The sequence below is a fragment of the Limulus polyphemus genome, unplaced genomic scaffold, assembly GCF_000517525.1.
Source record: "Limulus polyphemus unplaced genomic scaffold, Limulus_polyphemus-2.1.2 Scaffold7145, whole genome shotgun sequence".
Lineage (NCBI taxonomy): Eukaryota > Metazoa > Arthropoda > Merostomata > Xiphosura > Limulidae > Limulus > Limulus polyphemus.
In genome coordinates, this window is record NW_013672755.1 from 1 (window position 1) to 20,622 (window position 20,622).

The 20,622-nt window shown below is 33.3% G+C and overlaps 1 protein-coding gene across 1 annotated transcript in view; it reads right to left on the minus strand.

The window, feature by feature from the left end:
- Positions 1-1,348: 1,348 nt before the first annotated feature.
- Positions 1,349-20,622, minus strand: part of LOC111089714 (Down syndrome cell adhesion molecule-like protein Dscam2) — a gene marked incomplete at both ends in the record, with an annotated part of 32,885 nt that continues 13,611 nt past the window's right edge. Inside the window, 4 exons of the mRNA XM_022402689.1 lie at positions 1,349-1,621; positions 4,455-4,630; positions 10,443-10,560; positions 19,510-19,659. Of these exons, the coding sequence (XP_022258397.1) occupies positions 1,349-1,621; positions 4,455-4,630; positions 10,443-10,560; positions 19,510-19,659 (717 nt within the window). The remainder of the gene's footprint in view (positions 1,622-4,454; positions 4,631-10,442; positions 10,561-19,509; positions 19,660-20,622) is intronic.

Here is a 20,622-nt window from a genome sequence, read left to right on the forward strand (position 1 = left end):
GAATGGTGCCGGACATGCAGTACATGTTGTGCTAAAAGGGGACCCAAGCATAAGGGATGCCCAAATGATGAAGAGTTGCCTGTGAATATGTCAGAGTTTGTGAAAGTGTTATCGGAAAGGATGGATGCTATTCACCATCAAGTACGTTCAAACTTGAAGACGTCTGCTGATTCAATGAAGTTAACTTATCAGTAGATCTCTTATCAAGTCAGCTTTGAACCAGGAGACAAGGTGTGGTTGTATAATCCCCGGAAGGCCAAAGGGAAGTCTCCTAAGTTGTCTTCTCCATGGGAAGGCCCATATGACATAGTGGATCGTCTCTCAGACGTGACTTTCTGGGTAAAATGTGGTCGGCGAGGTAAGCCAAAAGTGGTGCATGCCAACAGGCTTTGGCGTTATCATGGTCCAGGACATTTCAGTTGGGACGAGGTGAACAAAGGAACAAATGACGCTGCTGAAGACATGTCACCTGAAAAAGCCAACATCGAAGAAGTAACTCTTCTCAGTTTTGAGAAGGGAAACAATGAAGCCCTTGATGAAGTTACTACCACTGATGTGACTGTTACCGATGATAGGACATTTACTGATGAAGCAGATGAACCCCACATGAAGCAGAAGCCAACAAGACGGAGACCAGTACGGAAGAAGATACGTCCCGTAAAATTAAGAGACTTTGTTGAATTGTAATTTTATGATTGTAATTCCGTACATTTAATTAAGTTATTGTTAATTGTTATTGGTTTAATGTATGTGGTTATTGTTCGGGACGAACAATATTAAGGAGGGGGCAGTGTTGCGTGAGCGAGGTCACGTGACTTGTGTCACGCCCCCTGCTTTCTGGAAATATCTTGTACCTTCGTGAATTGTCGGGAGATTACTAGATATAGGGTAGTCTGGTATATATAAGAGGGTGACAACGTGACGGGGAATAATGTGTGTAGGTAGTGAGTAATTGAACTGCAGTCAGAGAGTATTATTGAAGTTGAGCAGGTTCGTTGTTATAGCGTTTGTTTTAGCGTGAATGTTGAAATTAAGTGTATCGGTAAAGTTGTATTCGGAAAGAATAAACCAGTTTTATTAAGTAAGGACTTGTGTCGCTAAAGTTTCGTCGGAACGAAGTTACGGAAAGTTAATTAACGAACGGAGACGTAACAGGGGTTTTGGTTGAACCCCTAACCCACACCCCACCCTGCGTACGTGCGTGAGTTAGGGCTTATTCAGCTTATTAGAAAATGTAAGTTGTTAACAATGAAACATTATTTAATAAAATACAAATTAAATATATATATATATATATATATCTCACAAGCATTTACCACAATTAAAAGCAAGTATACATGTAACTAACCTCCAAGCCTAAGTTCTGAAGATGCCTGTACAGCCTCAAATATGTTCTGAACAAAACACTGATACATTCCCTGATCCTCCTTATCAACATCTGGAATCTCAAGCACTGACTTTGACGAACGTATAAATCGTTTTTGTGATAAAGGAAGAATTCTTCCATCTTTCATCCACGTAATGTTGGTAACTGGGTAACCTGAGACTGAACAGTTGAAGATTGCTTTGGTTCCAATATCTACAGTTTGATTTTGTGGAATAAGTCTGACATCCAACTGTGCTAAAATACAAATATATATATATATATATATGTATGATAATAATACATTTTTGAATTACAATAACATCCCTTTAAACCTAATTTATTTATTAACTTAAGGGTTTAACTTTACACTTTTTTTTTGAAGTTATTATTATTTTCTGCTTCCATGTCAATTATTCTTTAAAGCACAAAAGTAGCTTACTCTACAAATTTAATAGAATTTAAAATCCATGTACAATCTGTAGCTTTAATAAAACAATTATATATTCTCAAACCATGTAATACTGTGAATACAATTAAAATATTTTAAAGTTTTGCTCTTGATACTGAAACTATTTCAGTCACATTCACTTTGGTTAGCAGTTATACAACTACAAGCTGTAAACAAGTGTCCAAATCAGAACAAAATTACTTATTAATATTGTTATAAGTTACATAGGCGTAAAACAGAACAGAAAAGAAAATGGTTAGATTTTCTTCTTTTAACTCATATGTTTGCAGTTGAAATAGTAAAAGAAATATATTAAGTACAATTTTAACAAGCCTAAACACAGTAGCATCGTATTGTAATGTATAACCAATAATTATGTAATTAAAACAACAGTCTGTGTGAGTCAGTCCATGTGTGCATGCATATAGCTCACATGGAAACCCAATATTTCTATTGGTTAATTGTGCACTGGTATTTTTACGTTTATACGAGTGCAAAAATGACGACACGCAGTGTTCTATATTGTTCTAAAATTACGACGTTTATAACATTACCTTTAAAGATAATTACTTCAGTAACATAAACACACAAAGAAACACATCACGTTAAATCTTTATCTTTCAGTGGCTAATAAATAAAGCAATACCATGACATCTGAATACAAATTCCAAAAGACGTCTAAAAACGGATAATTAGGCCTAAAGTTTAAATACATTCGTAGTGAAGCACGAGTTCACATCTATGGCAATTAGGCTTAATAGTAACTTCCACAACTTCATTCATTTTCGATACTCTACAACTATCACATTGTACAAACGTTTGCCATGATATACAAGCAGTACTTGAAATGGATAATTTGTGAAATTTTGTATTTGAATATTTGTATTTGTTGTATTTCTTGTTTTTCATGTGTATCCTTTATTATGTTAGCTTAGTTAAGGTAATGAAACAATAATACTAATTCTTCACGAGGTATATTTGCGAGCAGCTTGAGTATTATTTAAGTATTGTTAGTATTGGAGGTATTGTTAGTTAGACATGGTCATTATGATACTATTCCACTGGCTTTTCTATTAGTATCAATTTAAAAATTAAACAAGTGTCTGACAACAAAGGGAAAGGTACTTGGGGAATGGACCTGTCACAACCCACAGAGCCCTCATCTCAAACAGCAGTGTTTACGTATTAAGCACTACTGTTTGTGTATATTTCTGTTGGTTTGTTTGTAATTAAGCACAAAGCTACACAACGGGCTATCTGTGCTCTGACTTACAACGCTAGAAACCGGGCACCGTAGAGATACCGCTGTGCCACTGGGGGGGGGGCATGTGAATTTCTTTATTTGTTTATAGACATTTAGAGTACTGATTCCTTCACCCTGTTGAGTTTAATACTAGCTTCTGATACCCAGGTTTTGAAAGCGTGGCTAGATACGCTTACGAGATAGGTAGATCGGTTTGTCATTTTTGATTAGGCCATTCGGGTCATTTGTATTAGATGTGTTTGGTGGGTACCATGTGTTAAACCTATTCCACAACACATGGTACCCACCATGTGTTGTGGAATAGGTTTAACCTCACAGTTATTTAAATGCCCCACATGGCTATCAGATCCGTTCAAAACTTTCCGTACGTAACCTCATAGTCTAAATAGATCACTTAACTGTACAAATTACTCTCATAACATTAAATATATTTTTTAATTTTCAGGATTCAAATACAAAATACAATGACCAAAATAATGTTTCATACGTGAAGCATGAGTTTCTCCTCTAGTTGGCTGTTATGATGATGACCATTGCCTGAGTATCCTGAATTAGGATTGAACTTTGAAGGAAAATGAATGATGTGTTACAACATTCTTGTTTCTAGCACTTCTATATTTTTAACTACTTGATTTATAAAAAGGAAACGGAGTGACAAAAAGTTATCTCGCTAGTTATCCCGTGAAGTTTTTCTTCAGAAAGGAATTAGAGAAGTATAGAATGTTCAATGTTTTGATTTGGCTGTTAGCTAGAGGGCGCATCACGTAAATATTAATATAACCCTGAGATGAACAAAATAGTTGTGATCGAGCGACTTTGAGAAATAGATAAAAGTACGAGTAGACAATTAGCTCAGAAGTGATGAATAGTGAAAAAGTATTTAGTAATTAGTCAATTTTTAGTTGGTGGAGTGCCAGTTATTCAGTGAAGTATTTGGATGAGCTATCATGTATATTCAGTTACTCGATCGATTAGCCGAGAAACTGTAAAAGTAAGTTTATTTATACGTTAGCCTTAGTACCATTATCGAGGTATTTCAGTTGAAATGTTATTTGTAAACTTAGACCTACAAGTCACAACCGCTTACAACAAGTGATAATAACCTGTTGGTTAGGTAAGAATAAACTAATTTGTTATCATTACGTGGATTTGGTAATATTTTTTCATCAAATAATTTAAAAGAACCAGCCCAATGAAATAACAACATTTAAACATTACTCTTAAAGTTAAACGTTATTTCAACCTACTTCTTGTAATTATTTTTGCATGCTGTTGGTTTTAATTATGCAAATTGAACTTTTTATGTGCTCAATAGAACAAATGTGATTCATTTAAAATACTAAAGCTAAGTGATCTCATTAACCATTAAGGATTACCTGTGACAATAAGCGTTGTTTCACTTTTGGCTTCACCAACATCACTGACCACAGAACACAAAAACTTCCCGCCATCTGCAGAGCTCACTTTATCAAATATCAGGGATCCACTTAATTGGCGAATATGATTTTCAACTACTACGGGTTTGTATGTTCCTCTGTAGTCTTTAAACCATCTATAAATAACAAAAATCTTCTAGAAATGAACTTCAAAGTCACCACACAAATTTGTTTTGAGCAACATTTTCAGTTGATTTAAAAGTTCATCTTGAAAACATTATACAAAGTAATTCAAAATTTGATATTTCATTTTCTATTAAACTTATTTCAACAGATTCATTATCAAGGCCCAGATATTCTTGTTTGAGTTTTAAAAAGTGCTTACTATAACAATACGACAAGAAGTGCTTGAAATTTTAGCTTGAAAATTTAATAACCTCAAACTATTCTTTCACAATGAAAGAATATGATATGCTTAGAAATTACACGAACCTGAAAATCTATTTAAATACAAGATATGACTCAGCAATATGAAATTCAAACGAGTTTGTTTTAACGATTTGGACTATTGTCTTACATTCAGATTAAAAATGAAAAAAAAAATCTGTTCATATATTTTGTTAGACGTAGTGGTTTGCTTTTCGAAATGTCCCTTGGTGGGACAGCGTAAGTCTAGTCTACCGATTTAAAATGCTAAAATCCGGAGTTCGATTCATCACAATGGACACAGTAGATAGCCCAATGTGGGTTTCCTCTGAAATAAACAAACAAGCTTTTCGAAATATTTTGTTTTACACATGACACCCCTCCGTAATTGAACCCTCATCTTCAGTTCTTGTTTTAGTTGGAAAGAACCTGCATAATTTCAATTGAAAACTCACAGTGTATGAACTTCCCTCATTATTACCAGCCTGAAGTACAAAATAATTTTGCTATTTGATAACAAATGTCTGTAACTGTATATAAAACTATTTCCATGCTATAATGCTGCTACAAGGTGCTGTATAATGGTTTGTTTGTTTGTTTGTAGTTATGTGCAAAGCTACACAATGGGTTATCTGTGCTCTGCCCACCACGGGTATCAAAACCCGGTTTATAGCATTGTAAGTCTGCAGACATACCACTGGGGGGCTCTGTATAATGGATCTGGAAGATCAATCAGGTTTGGTCTGTTGAGGTCATGAAGAACAATCACCGGGGTGACAATGTTTTCACAATATATATATTTTCCTAGCTTAGATGAATAAAGTTTTTTTAAGTATGTGCTAATGTTTTACCTTAAGTTTAAGGCACGTGCTTATAAACAAAACTTCCCTGAAGTTTACACATAAGACACATGTGTATATATGCAACTGTAAGTAGAAATGGTTAAACATTTCCTGGTTTCCAAATCAACTCTTGGGTGTTCCGAGCAGTGAAAGATATTTGGAGTTGTCCTGTATCACTAAAAACAGTGCTTAATTTCTACCAAGGCATTCACGATCTTCAAAATTGTTTTGGATTTTATTTAATCTGACAGTGCAAAACACTACCATTATTTTAAAGACTGTCTTGTTTGAATTGCCAGTTGATATTTGCGTTGACTGTAGAAGAATGTTTAATAATGGTAATGTTAAAACCATTAAACAAAATTATAATTCCTGTATATGATGAAACCATTCACTGCGAGAACCGGAGTTACTCACTTAGAACCTGTTGCTCCAGGCAAGTGGTAACTTTATTCACAAAGGTAATAAGATTTATCATTTCACTCTTCTTTTAACACCACCAGCAGGAGTGTAACATCCCTGTATTCCAAACCAGATGATCTGGTGCACCCCTAAGTCCCGTGTTCTTGGATATTTGACTGGTGTAAGCAATTACAGTACATTGCTCCATTCCCACTATATCCTAAATACAGAGGTTTGAGTAAGTTATCTCAAAACTATTTTTAATATGCAAATCAGCAAGTAATGTACCAACCAAAGCTGATACAAGGCTGACTGGCATGTATCACAAATAAATATCTAAATTATTTAGTGTTATGCAGATAGTATGTTGCCATCCACAAGTTATCTCTATTGTGAAGGGTATGGAACACCACTTTCGGACTCAAAAATATGTTCAGATTGCCGATTTAGAATTACTAAGATGGAGATATCCCTCATACTTAATGACATTGCAAAACAAAATAATATGGATCAATTAGAAGTACCACAATCATTCAGAAAGAGACAAGCAACAAGTTGTACCCCAGCAAAGTGTGGCATCTTGTAAGAGGTGAGAATCTATAAACGCAAAACCCACTGGTGAAAGCCATCTATGTTCCCCATGCAACAGTATGCAACACAACAAAGAAAGATCTCAACCTGGAAACGAGGCCATGATGGTTTGGATTCACTTCTAGTCATACCTCCCACTCAATCATTTTATATTCTCAAACACTTTAAGAATTAAATGGGTTTTCATAATATTCCATACAAGAACCAAGGATTTCTGTGCAATTGGATTGTTAAATGGCAGCTGATAAACCATTGTAAACAAGCAAGGTGAAATAGGCTTTTGCAACAGAAACTGTCACAGAGCTATTGTCAAGATGCATGGTCATTAGATAGATTATGACTGAACATGGCAACTTGGACTGTTGTGACATGGTGAAGTTCCAGTAGTTACCTTAACTGTTGCATGTCACACCACCAGAGGGAGCATTGCTAGGACACTTGACAATGAAGTTGTCTGCTACCAGAGAAGGCATTGCTAAGAGATGTCACATTACATCACAGTTCGAGTGTTATTCAACAGAGTGTGTTGTTAGAGGCCATAGAGGGCGTGGTGGTATGATGAATGTGCAGATAGTTTACGAGTGAACCACCAGAGTGATATCAGTCATCATGACCTTAACTTTATAGAGACAATCAAAGTCTTAAAATTAATAATTTAATCTCATTTACATAACATTATTTTTACAATTATAACAATTACAGTTTTGCTTATAGGTAAAACATTAAATATGCTATTTTAATCTTATCCACTTTATAGTTTTTGCTTATATAATGTGTATTTTTTACAAAGGCAGACAGTAAATTTGATGTCATGTTGATCTATATCACTCTCTAGGGGTTCACTCACAAACTATCTGTGCATCATCATGCTACCACACCCTCTGATGTGCCCTTTAATTTCACATCGTGGAGCTATGTCTCCTATCAACATGCTCTATGTCAAATAGCACTCGAGCTATGATGTCACGTGACATCTCCCAGCAATGCCCTCTCTGGTAGCAGACAACTTCCATTGTCAAGTGTTATGGCAGCATGACAACTTGCGTCTGTGAAGTGTCATGACGGCTTAGCAACGTGCTTTCTGGATCTACTTAGTGAAACTATGATGCCATCCTCTCTACCTTCTCCACTACTGCCTGAGATGGAAACATGTTTAACATTTTGGTGGCATGCCATGCAACAGCCGGGGTAACTACTTATAATGTACTCAACCTATGTAGTAGCCCCTATGAAATTTAATTTCTTGTCTTCTTCTAAAGATTATGATTTTAACTTATCTACAAACTCAGTAATGTTTTACACAGTATATATATAAGTTATCTTTATATCTTGGTTGAAAGATTCCTCAAAAGAAATCGAATGGTACAGAAAACTCAAAGCCCAGGGTAAACCTCAAAAGGTATGTGATCATTATAGTACACTTCTGGTAATAAGTATATCTAGTGAGTAATATTGAAGAGCAAAGTGGTAACATTAAGGTTATTTATTCTTCAAATATATATTGATGTTGGCTTATAACCCTATAAGGATTATAAGCACCATAATCATGGACATAATTATAAGAAATATTAGATTCGAATTAATCATTTATTTAGATCATTTACTTGATGTCAGTATTTGCCAAAACAATAAGCTTTAATAGGTACTATACATCATTATACACTATGAACAATAAGCTTTAATAGGTACTATACATCATTATACACTATGAACAATAAGCTTTAATAGGTACTATACATCATTATACACTATGAACAATAAGCTTTAATATGTACTATACATCATTATACACTATGAACAATAAGCTTTAATAGGTACTATACATCATTATACACTATGAACAATAAGCTTTAATATGTACTATACATCATTATACACTATGAACAATAAGCTTTAATAGGTACTATACATCATTATACACTATGAACAATAAGCTTTAATAGGTACTATACATCATTATACACTATGAACAATAAGCTTTAATAGGTACTATACATCATTATACACTATGAACAATAAGCTTTAATAGGTACTATACATCATTAAACACTATGGAAAAAATATAAACGCATTCCTACGTTTGTATTACATTGTTATAAAAATAGATCTATAAAATGTGGAAACTCGCGAGTTCTGTAGTAAGAAGTACAAATACGAATATGACTCATTTTAAACACATAATAAAACGAAAATGTAAATTAGATTCCCTATTTTTAAATTAGTTTCTAGAAATAAGATTTCAAACTTTTAATGGACATGAACCAAACTTTCACTCGATTCTCTTAAGAATTATTAGTGACAAGTTTCGTTTTCATTGTTTAGAGTTGCTTTTTATTATACATTCACAATAAAAGTATATGCTTTATTTTAATACCCATTAGGGATACATTTTCGTGATGAAAATTACCATATTTTTATTTATTCTCTTTTAGAATTTGCAATTTAGTCACAAGCAAAATACAGAGAAAGCTGAGCCATAGCCATTAATGAGACCTTCCTTAAGTAGCTCAGAACGTATCATTAGTCAGTTATATCCATGCAAATGTGTTGTATTATTTTCGTGCGAGTGTTCTGCATACAGTATGGTATTCTTATTAGCCAAATGTCTAAGTGGTCATAAATATGTACTAATCCTTTTACTAATGTAAAACTTGAAATATCAGTGGTTCAGCGGTAAGTCTGAAGGCTTCTAACGCCAAAAACCAGATTTCGATACCCGTGATTTGCACAGCACCGTATAGCCCCATTGTTTTGTTTGTGGTTTACAACAAACAAAGTAAAGCTTGCATATGGCCTAAAGCTGAAACTCTTATCATTTTGGCTCTGTGTCTGTCCCACCCCTTCCTAGGGAGTGACTAATCCATTTCCAGGGGTGACAAAGATACTTGTATGAACTGATAGGAGTTAGGTTTTTTTTCTTCCCTGGAAACGTTTTTTGGAATAATCGGTGACATATGAAGCGTTGGATTCTGGCATATCACGCTTTTGGAATGATTGGTGACATATATAGCGTCAGATTCTGGCATATCACGCTTTTAACGTTTTGTCTGAATTACGGCTGGATCAGAATTTCACCTGTCTTTCTTTGTCCTATGTGGAAATGTGCAAAAAGGTTCCTTTCAACTACAGCAACCAGTACAGTATAAAACTATATACAATAATTATTGCCATGCTGGTTATTAGATTTTGTTGCACAAGTAACTGTTAATAAGCATTATATTTATTTGTTCACACACGTTTATGTATTTCCTTGGGTGTCCCAGTTTGAAATAATTCTCTGCAATACATCTCCCAAACTTGTGTTTTACGAGTACATTTGCAGCTATCTACTGGATATTAGTGGACCTGAATAGCACATACGTGGCATTCTAAAACATACATATTAAATTTTAAAAAAATAAACCTATTAGGCAGTTAGTCTATAAAATGTGAATAATCGTACTATTTACATTCCTGTATTTGTTCTTTTTACGAAAGATTTAATCTTCTATACAATAATTATCTCTTTATGTCCAGGAGAAAATTTGAAGAACTGTGAAAAGTTACATAAAATTGTAAGCAGACTATTTACTAGTATTATACATTCTTTGTAGAAGAGTTTAAAATAGAGCTTAGCTCATTAGCTAATACACATAAAATACAAACTATTAGATTAAATGTTTCCTTTTTAATTAATTATTCTACTTCTAAACAGTTTTTCCACGAGAATAAATAAAAGATACTATACTTGTATTCGGGAATGGGAAAAGCTTGTACAGCACACGCTAATTCTACTGGATCCCCTTCTTTAACAGTCACCATAGGAACACTATCAGTGAGTCGAGGAGTGACGTTGGCATGGGGTTCTATAGACGTCAAAATGATAAAAATATAATAAACATTCACAATAACGCCACTCACTGGTTACTGCTAACATTTGAACCTATCTATTTACTTGTATGTTGACTGTGTTACCACTGTTTCTAAATGATACACCACATGGCTTCTAAAAAACAACTAAAGATGTTACGTCATGTATTATTACATATCACGGTATTAACGAAGTACATAACTAATTAAGTTGATAATTTATAATGAAATTTATTTAAATTATCATTATAATAACGTCTTAAGTTTCAGATTGAAAACAAAGATTATTAATCTTAAAATTAAACTCAGCTTATCGCTATTCGTAAGATAATTTGTATAACAGGCCCTCACTGGTTCTAAGCTAAAACATCCAATGAAAGAGTACTACAACAGAACACTTTGTTGTCCCCATTACCTTACTGCTTGGATTATTCTTTCTTGGCTGTCTGCCAACTGATTATATGCCCAAACGAGTATTTTTAAAGGTTATCCAAGAATGAAATTTCAGTGTTTCTTTATGCAATTTTCTTTTGTTTTTAATTGTAAATTCTATAGGTGAAATGTCTAACTAAAATAACATTCTTTCTTGAATAACTTTTACATGGAATGTATGATATATAATTTATATATTTGACCTCGTGTTAATAAGAAAACCTTACTGTAAGTCTGATACTCTAAATAAGAAATGCCCACATCTTTCATAATGATGTGGTTACGACGCTGGAAGCATGCGCGCTGGACTTTCTAGAAGGATCCTGACTTTTCCTGGTAACTCTAGTCTGTTCCAGACGCCCTCTTTTTTAGTATATAAGTCCGGCAAATAAAGCGGAGAGATAATTTTTGCAGATAGATAGACATAGAGACAGATAATTGAGTCAAGCGAGCGGTAGTGACTGTAATATAAAGTGTGTGTTTTGTTATCGAGATTGCAAACGTATTGACAGTTGAAATTCTGTGTATTGCAAAGTTGTATCGAGAAATAATAAACTAGTTTTAATTAAGAAAGGACTTGTGTCGCTGAAAGAATTTATATCGGAAGTTAACAAACGACCAGATACGTAACAATATGATTATGGCTTGTTACTGGTAATTTTTCTATAAATGCCAGACGTTGAATTACTGTTAAAGACAAGAAATTAGCTGGACATCAACGTTTTATTAGAGGGCAGTTGATAAATAGCGGCGGATTTTTATTATGTCCACACTAATTGTTCATCTTTACGGATGCAGACACGTTTAATATATGTGTCTACAGCTATTACAATAGAACAGCGTTTCCCAAACTCTTCTGGCCACGGAACACTTTTCAGCTGAGAAAAAGCTTAAGGAACACTAGACACGTGCTTTTCGAGGTAGAGGGTATGTGTGCGTGCGCAGCGCCCTCTTGATTTGTATATTATTCATTTATTTATTTAATCAAATTACTTATTAATGAATTTTTACATATGCTTATAATATAGTTTAGGTACAAACCTCTCCACTAAGATATGATGTAGAATAGATATGACATCTTCTATAATTCTACTTCAATGTGAAATCGATATTATCTAATTCTAATACATAGGAAAATATTTCATAATAAGCTATGATCGTGTTAAATATTCTATTAAAATTTAAAATCATGATTTTCTCACGGAGCACCTATCAATCTCGGACGGAATACCAGTGTTCCGGGGAACATAGTTTGGGAAACGCTGGAACACCAGTGTTACACGGAACATAGTTTGGGAAACGCTGGAACACCAGTGTTCCATGGAACATAGTTTGTGAAACGTTGGAACACCAGTGTTACACGGAACATAGTTTGGGAACGCTGGACCCCAGTGTTTCATGGAACATAGTTTGGGAAACGTTGGAACACCAGTGTTCCACGGAACATAGTTTGTGAATCGCTAGAACACCATTGTTCCATGGAACATAGTCTGTGAATCGCTGGAACACCAGTGTTCCACGGAACATTGTTTGGGAAACGCTGACATAGCAAAATGGGTTAAAAATGTACTAATTTGTTCTTGCTGGGAAAACTCTGAAAGATAGATTCGCTATTTCTTAGAATACATATGTGTTTAATCTAAAAATTAGTTTTTGAGAAGATAACAAGCAGTATTTAATTTTAGTTTTATGTAATTCAGTATTAACAGATTGCATCTGAGGAAATGTTAAATGTCTAACATGGTTTTTCACAACAGTACAGATAGTACGTCATGCAAGGAGTCTTCAGACACTGCTTAGGTCTAGCTCAAATATTAGAACCAATTTTTTGTACCATGAAGTGTTTTGTTTTTCTTTTAAAGGAAGAAAATAAAGTTAATACACGTTTGAAGAGGACTAAGATGTTAATTGTAAGGCAGCTCAAGTTTAGCGTATAGAATCTTTCAGCGTTTACTTCCGCGGAATCAAAAATATAATCAATACAACGATAAATAGATAAAAATGTTACTTTAACCGCTGCTTATCGCTTTGCGTGTTTCTTCTCAACGTTTATATACTCTTTCGTGGTGTTTTTTTTTAAACTATTTCAATAAACTTTAGTAATTTACGTTGTCAAAAAAGTGCAGTATAGATAGATCCCCATCGATCCCCAACATGTTTCTCCAGGATCAAAAGCTAAAAACCAGAGATAATATTCCGAAAACTGCTGATATATGCAACTTTTAATGTTCTTAACAAAATTCGGAAGTAAATTTTAAGCAGTAAAAAAAAATTCATCGTGCAAGTATTAACAGGTATGTATTACCTGGAATTCGATTTTTACAGAAGTTATTATAACATTCAGCTGGATGGAACAATAACTTAAGGGAATATATTTTAATTTTTTCCAGTTACAGTTGAAAAGTTCGAAACCTTAAAAAATGAAATATTGGATGGTGTGATACGGTACAAATGTTGATAAATGTTGCGTTGGTCATGTTTATAGGGTATTAGGTGGTTGTTCTTAGGATATAAAAATCTATGTGGTGAGTTTGAAATAAGTCATAAGATCCGACGCACAACAAAACTTCTGATTCTGAAATGTGTTTATGAAATATACACGAAATGTTTAAAGATGAAAAACAAAATATCACTAACAAACGTTTTGCCCTACAAATCTTAGGATATAAAAATCTATGTGGTGAGTTTGAAATAAGTCATAAGATCCGACGCACAACAAAACTTCTGATTCTGAAATGTGTTTATGAAATATACACGAAATGTTTAAAGATGAAAAACAAAATATCACTAACAAACGTTTTGCCCTACAAATGATTTTTTGATTAAGCTTTCGCCAGATATATGTATAATTTTATGCCCTTAAAAGCAATAATTAAATTATTAAATACCTCGTTATCAGGTTACTCTACCAAGAGTTAAATTGCTTATTTTTAAAAGCGCTTACTTCTTGATATTTTTAAAATGATTCCTGGTTGAGAAGTTATTTAAAAGATTACCTAATTTATTTTTACGTAGAAAAACTGGATAGGAACTATAATTATATTTTCTAATGTGTTTTTTATAACACCTGATAATTTTAGGTAAAAATGATATATTATTAATGGCAGTTTTATATCCTAAACACTTGAACGATCAATTAACTGGATACTTTAGGATTTATCACGTTCTTCGTGTTAAGTACTGCAGTAGCTGGATTGCCCCAAGAAAAAAAAAAGAAGAAATAAAATATTCTATGACTTTTTAATTCGACTTCTATTCTGCGTACAGAATTACAGTATATATATTTCCATTTTCTTTTATACAAGTGGATTATGTTATATTAACGATCTTTGTTTCCTCAGCTCAATGTATGCGTGTGTATATATAGTAATCATTGAAATATATGGTGATTTGTTTAAAAAATACCATTCTGAACGACCTCATGAATAAAACTTTCTTATTCCATTTTACAGCCAGTTTTGTATATATTCAGATGTTAATAGTATATATCCGATTTAATGTCATACTATGTGTCCAGCAGAGCATTTAAAGGTTAAATGGAATCCTTTATGATAGAAGATATTAGTTTAATTCATTTCAGTGACGTATTACTGTAATTATGATTCACCATTCTTTGTAAATTTTGCTTTACATCACTCTGACTTTAAGCACGAAAGCGAATGCACCACAACATAATGAGATCATGGCCGACTGAACATTATCTAAAGCTTCATATTCCAGCTTCATAACGTTTCAAAGTTAGACCTCTCCATTGAAGTATGTTTTTATAACGATACTTATAACTAACTCAGAATCTCTTAAAAATATAATTTTTTTTCTAAATTTATCGACCCAGCACTGTTGCTTATTTTTCGAATAGTTTAATTCTTAGGCACCTCGTTTTGAAGGGCACCAATTTTGTTAAGAACACTTTAAAAGTGTGCTCTTATAAAATATTATTTATTAAAATGTAGCAAGAAATAATATCAAATATATCTTTATAGCATATAGATAGCATATTCCACTCTACCAGTTCACTAATGACAGTTTAATTGTACACGTAGTTATAATTAAAAATATGTGAAAATTATAGTTTATAGCTTAATTTCCACTGAAATTCACAAGACAATAGAAACTGTATATCGCTTTTTTGACCAATAATCCTGGTCATTTGACGTTTGACATAAAGTAATTTCTCTCCAGAATCTAAACTTAGCTTTTTTTTTTGTTTTCAATCCATAAAATAGTCAATGAAATAGTATCTTTAGGAATAGAAACTCGTAAAAAAATAACGAACTACTTTTGAGAATAGGAAATTCAGCTGATGCTTATCAAGGATAAAACTATACCGATAACTTTGTTATGCTTGACGGAGAAAGAAAGAAAGGCTATCAAATCTCACAACTTAGAAAATTGATTGATAGAACAAAATAAAAACTAGGGATTTGTCCGAAAGGAAAGGGCACAGGTTTATATGCTGCTCTATTCTGAAACATTTAAAAGTACATTGAAACTATAATTCATACTAACTAGACCCTGAGGATGTACACCTGGGTGTGATATTTAATTGGTAATTCAAATCAACCTAATATGATAGTAATTCATGTACACAGTGAAACAAAAGTAGCAGTCTTTCAGTAATGATATATTAATTTAAGTTGGTCATTTCTGTCTTCTGGTAGTTCAATGATAAGCCTGAAGACTTATAACACTAGAATTCGGGATTCCATTCCTGCAGTGGGCACAGCACAATTAGCTCATTGAGAAGTTTTATGCTAAAACAAATAATCGGCAATTTTTATTTGCACTTTAAAAATACCGACTTTTCGTCCTAAATTTTTAGTCATTGCTGCTACTAAATTACTCTAAATCCTACTTTTCATACTTTTTGTACTTGTACCTCTTAATATTTTGCCAAACTAATTTTCCAAAATGTCATAAAATTATTTTGTTGCACGTACATTCATGTTAGATCTATCTCAAATATTTTATACGATTGTGCGTTATCTGCAATAATTTATTGAGTGTGTCTGTGTATGTGTGTGATCGCCAGACCTCCAAGAGGAAACAACCTAGAAACCCGAAATTTTGTACACATACTAAATGGACCCTGAGGGTGTGCATCTGGGTATTATTACTTATCCATGTGCGTGCGCCCGTGCACATATTTGTGTGAGGTAAGCAAGCAAAAACCACATAGAAAAGAATGTGTGTCCACCATAGCACCAAGAGCAAAGAATTTAGAAACCTGAAATTCTGCACCCATACTAAGTGGACCCTGAGGGTGTGTACCTGAGTATTATTATTTATCGTGCGTGCGTGAGCGTATCTTTTCATGAGGCAAACTAGCGAAAAACCACAAAAAATAATATGTGCACGCCATAGCTCCAAAAGCAAACAACTTAGAAACCCGGATTTTAGCACTGTAAGTCTGCAGACATACTGCTGTGCCACTGGGGAGCAGCAACAAAAGTATAACCTACTATTATTAGTCCATGTACTGAAAGTATAAAATCAAATGTATAAACTAGAAAATTAAAAAAAAACATTTGTTGACTTCTTAATTTAGAGTCTCTGTTGATCAAAGAGGTTTGTTTTCATTTTTTAAGTTTAAAATTGGATAAATATTTTTACTTTCATGATAAATTTTATGTACTTGGCTCTATGCTAGGTTATCTCACACTGTGTCTTTAGGCTTATTTATTAATTTCTTCAGTTCATACCAACATTCACTACACTTACAAGGTTTCACGGCAACCCCTTCACGGACCCCTTGCACCCCGTCCCTAAAGTCGTAATGGGCAGACATTAATCGAACGATAGAAGATTGTAATAGATTCTGATAAAAATGCGATAGAAATTTGTAATATCAAATATAAATGTGAAATATTTAACGCAATGATAAAGTTCTTTGATAATAAATAATTCTTAATTTACTGTACTTCATTTACGACTTGTTTCTGGGAAATACAAATTTTTAAAATATTTTTGACTGTTCTTCTATGCTAAAATGGGTTCAGAATACACACACTGACGTAGTCACCTAGAATGTATCAACCTAATAACCCGAGCGAAGCCGGGTACTTTTGCTAGTTAGAAATAATTATTATTCTAATGTACACGTACAGATATGACTAAATGTTTAGCATCATCCTATAATTTTAGGACTGAGATATAATAAAAAAGAACACAATTCAGGTGTTTTTCAACATCATTGAACCAAAAATACTATAAAATTATACCTATCGAAAGCTATAACAGTAGTATTTAAAATTTTCAGTGCGTTACATGGTTTTTCAGTACTTCCATAGCCCAATCTCCAGCATGGGCTCAACAAGGCGCCGAACGATCGATTCATCCTTTACATTTTCCCTTTAAATGTAACCTTATTCAGCAGGTTTCATTTTACTTATGAAGCAAATTTAGATAATTATATGGTGGTGCGTAGCTTTCAACCACAGCTGTAGGGTTGGACTTAGGGCTATCTATTGTGAAGTGTCTACATCCGCGTGTTTAGTTTTTAGCCGCGGCATATCGGCTCATAGAATGGCTCCGAGTTTGTTTTGTTTTTTTCAAGTCCAAACTTTTAACTCATGACTCTAACTCTTGACCGATTTAAGGTCTAATTCCAGGCGCGGCTACTGAGGATTTCCACTTGTTTCCTTAAACATCTAGATGTTCTGAGAGTATAAACAAACGAAATATATATATGTACCAACAGCTATTTCTTAGGAACCAAAGCTTTCAACGGTATATCGTTGTTTCTATGACAACTATGTAAAAATAAGGTTTCAGAATTAACAACGAAAAAAGTAATGTAATACGTGTGATCACGAAATCTACAACTAATAGCATGTTATACAACGGATAAAATACCGTTCTTCTAAATACGGCAGATATTAAAAATTCATATATATATATGTAGATATAGTGTACTCCTGAGCCAGCCTAACCACGTAACTGCGAGTACAATACATATATATGAATAAACACGATACATACGACTATAAAAATTGCAGCTGTGAATACGACTGTGTGACAATATAAGCGGGAGCTTTAGGTAAGGTATCCATTAGCAACAGAACGTTTTGTGTATAAATAAGGTACATTATGACAACAAAAACACACTCCATCAAGAAAGCGGCACAACTGCTATAGAAAACCCTCAACTTGTGAAACTGAATACGGACATACCTTTCTTGTCTAGTTTTAGGAAGCTGAATATAGGCATATCTTTCTTGTCTAGTTTTAGGAAGCTGAATATGGGCATATCTTTCTTGTCTAGTTTTAAGAAACTGAATATGGGCATATCTTTCTCGTCTAGTTTTAGGAAGCTGAATATGGGCATATCTTTCTCGTCTAGTTTTAGGAAACTGAATATGGGCATATCTTTCTCGTCTGGTTTCAGATGAATGTTTCTTTATTGTTTTGTTGATAAAAGGATATGAGATTTTGAAACTATTCAATTTATAAGTTCTTAAAATGACCACGTCGAGATTTAGGTATTCTTGTCTACTCCTCGAAACATTGTTTTTTCTTCTTAATTACAATTACAACTACGTGCGTAGAGTCTGAAAAGGGTTTTAATGTCGTGGAATTTCTATTAAGCGTAATAAAGAGTTGAATTATCCATTAAGTTTGATATAGACGCATAAATAAAGTTAAGGATCTAATAAAAGAGAATTTATTGGTAACATTTAAGAACGGTTGTATAAAAGCATTAACATCGTAGGGAAACAATATCCTCTTTCTGATTTATTCCGTGGTTCTAGTCAGTCTTAAAATATTCAAATAATGCTTTGTGCATCTTTGAAATACCTTAGATTTTTCAAAATATTTCAACAACGAATAAATCTAAAAAAAACAAAAAAAAACGAAGTCAGTACATAGTGATCACAGTGAGTACCGGGGAACCAAATGGCTCTTTTACTGAAATAATAAAACATGTTAGATGTGATGGAAAGATTACAAACTCCACGTTTCGGGTAGTCAATCACGTGTATCGTATTATTTGGGGAATATATATATATGCACACAACACTCAAATTCTGAAAAAATCTCATCGGTACGATTTTCAAATCAGATTTTCACTTTTAACAGAATGACGTTTTGCTCTTTTGACTAAAAGCTTTGTTTGTTTGTTTGTAATTAAGCACAAAGCTACACAACGGGCTAGCTGTGCTCTGCCAACCACGAGTATCGAAACCCGGATTCTAGCGTTGTAAGTCCGCAGACATACCGCTGTGCCACTGGGGGGGGGGGAGCTGGTTAAAAGCTTAAACTTTAGTTCTCTCCTTTCGGCATGTCACTCAAAGGAAATCATTAGAAAAAATAATTAAACGAATATTCTATATAAAAAAAAGAATCAGTCTGAGAACGTCACTTAAAAAAAATCTATTGCTTTTGATCGGGAATTTAATGAGAAAGAAAAATAAACTGTCCCATTCTACCAAAAAGAAAAGGATGTTGGGATTCTAGAACATTCTGGCTATTCTTATTTTTTTGATACCATAATCAGACCACTTTGTACTCACCTTTAATGATAAGTCTACCACCAGAGCTACTAATCTTCAATTCTCCTGTTAACCTGTTCCTAGTCTCACACTGATAGCTACTATAAGCGTCAGAAGTCCCAACATTACGAATATGAAGGACTCCATTTGGAAATACGCTGTATCTTCCACCTTCACAAAGAAAATAAAGATGGATGACATCACAAGAGATTAGATCTGCATGAAATGTTCTTAGAAAACCTATTTTACTTCCAAGGTTATAATTTCATTCTTACAATGTTATATTCTTTTTAAATGATAAATTTGAAATGATGCAGACACGAAAACATTTACGTGTATATAATCTACTTTGCATTTTATACTAAAATAAATATTTTATATACAACATTTACATAAAGAAAATACGATTAATCTGACATTTTTTATGACTAAAACATCCACGTGCTATTCGAAAGCACGTGGATAAAAATGATTACAGCGGATCAATAAAATGTATCAACGATGTAATTTTGTACCTAATGAATATTGAAATCTTAAAATTCTTTTACAATTGAAACTTGATAGTTATAGATAACTCATGGAATGATACATTTAGTGCATCATCAATATGGTTGTGGGTACTTAAAGCATCAAAATTGCTACAGGGTTCCTTGATGTATGACACTATTAGACCGCTACAAGTAATCCTTCATCTTATGTTTTTACGTTGTTTTCTGACATCTTTTTCTACACAAACTAGTTACTTCAAATATAATCTTATATGTGATCGTAAATACGTAATTTACATTTCTTGTTTATTATAAAGCCTGTGTATTAGTTTAGTTAGTTCAAGTGCAATAAAGTTTTACAAAATATATCAATTTTGTTTTAAATTGAAAGACGCAATCAATTTCTTCAAAGATGGCGGAACCTGCGCATTAAATTCTAATATTGATTTTAATACGTTAAAAAATTATCTCTTTCTACGATTGATTTCTAATTGCCCCAATCTGCTTAAGAACGACTTAGTTACTTACCGTATTTTTCGGTGTATAAGACGCACTTTTTTACCCACAAATTTGATGTCAAAATCTGTTTGCGTCCTAAACACCGAAGGTATTAATAATATATATGAATATATACGATATACACAAG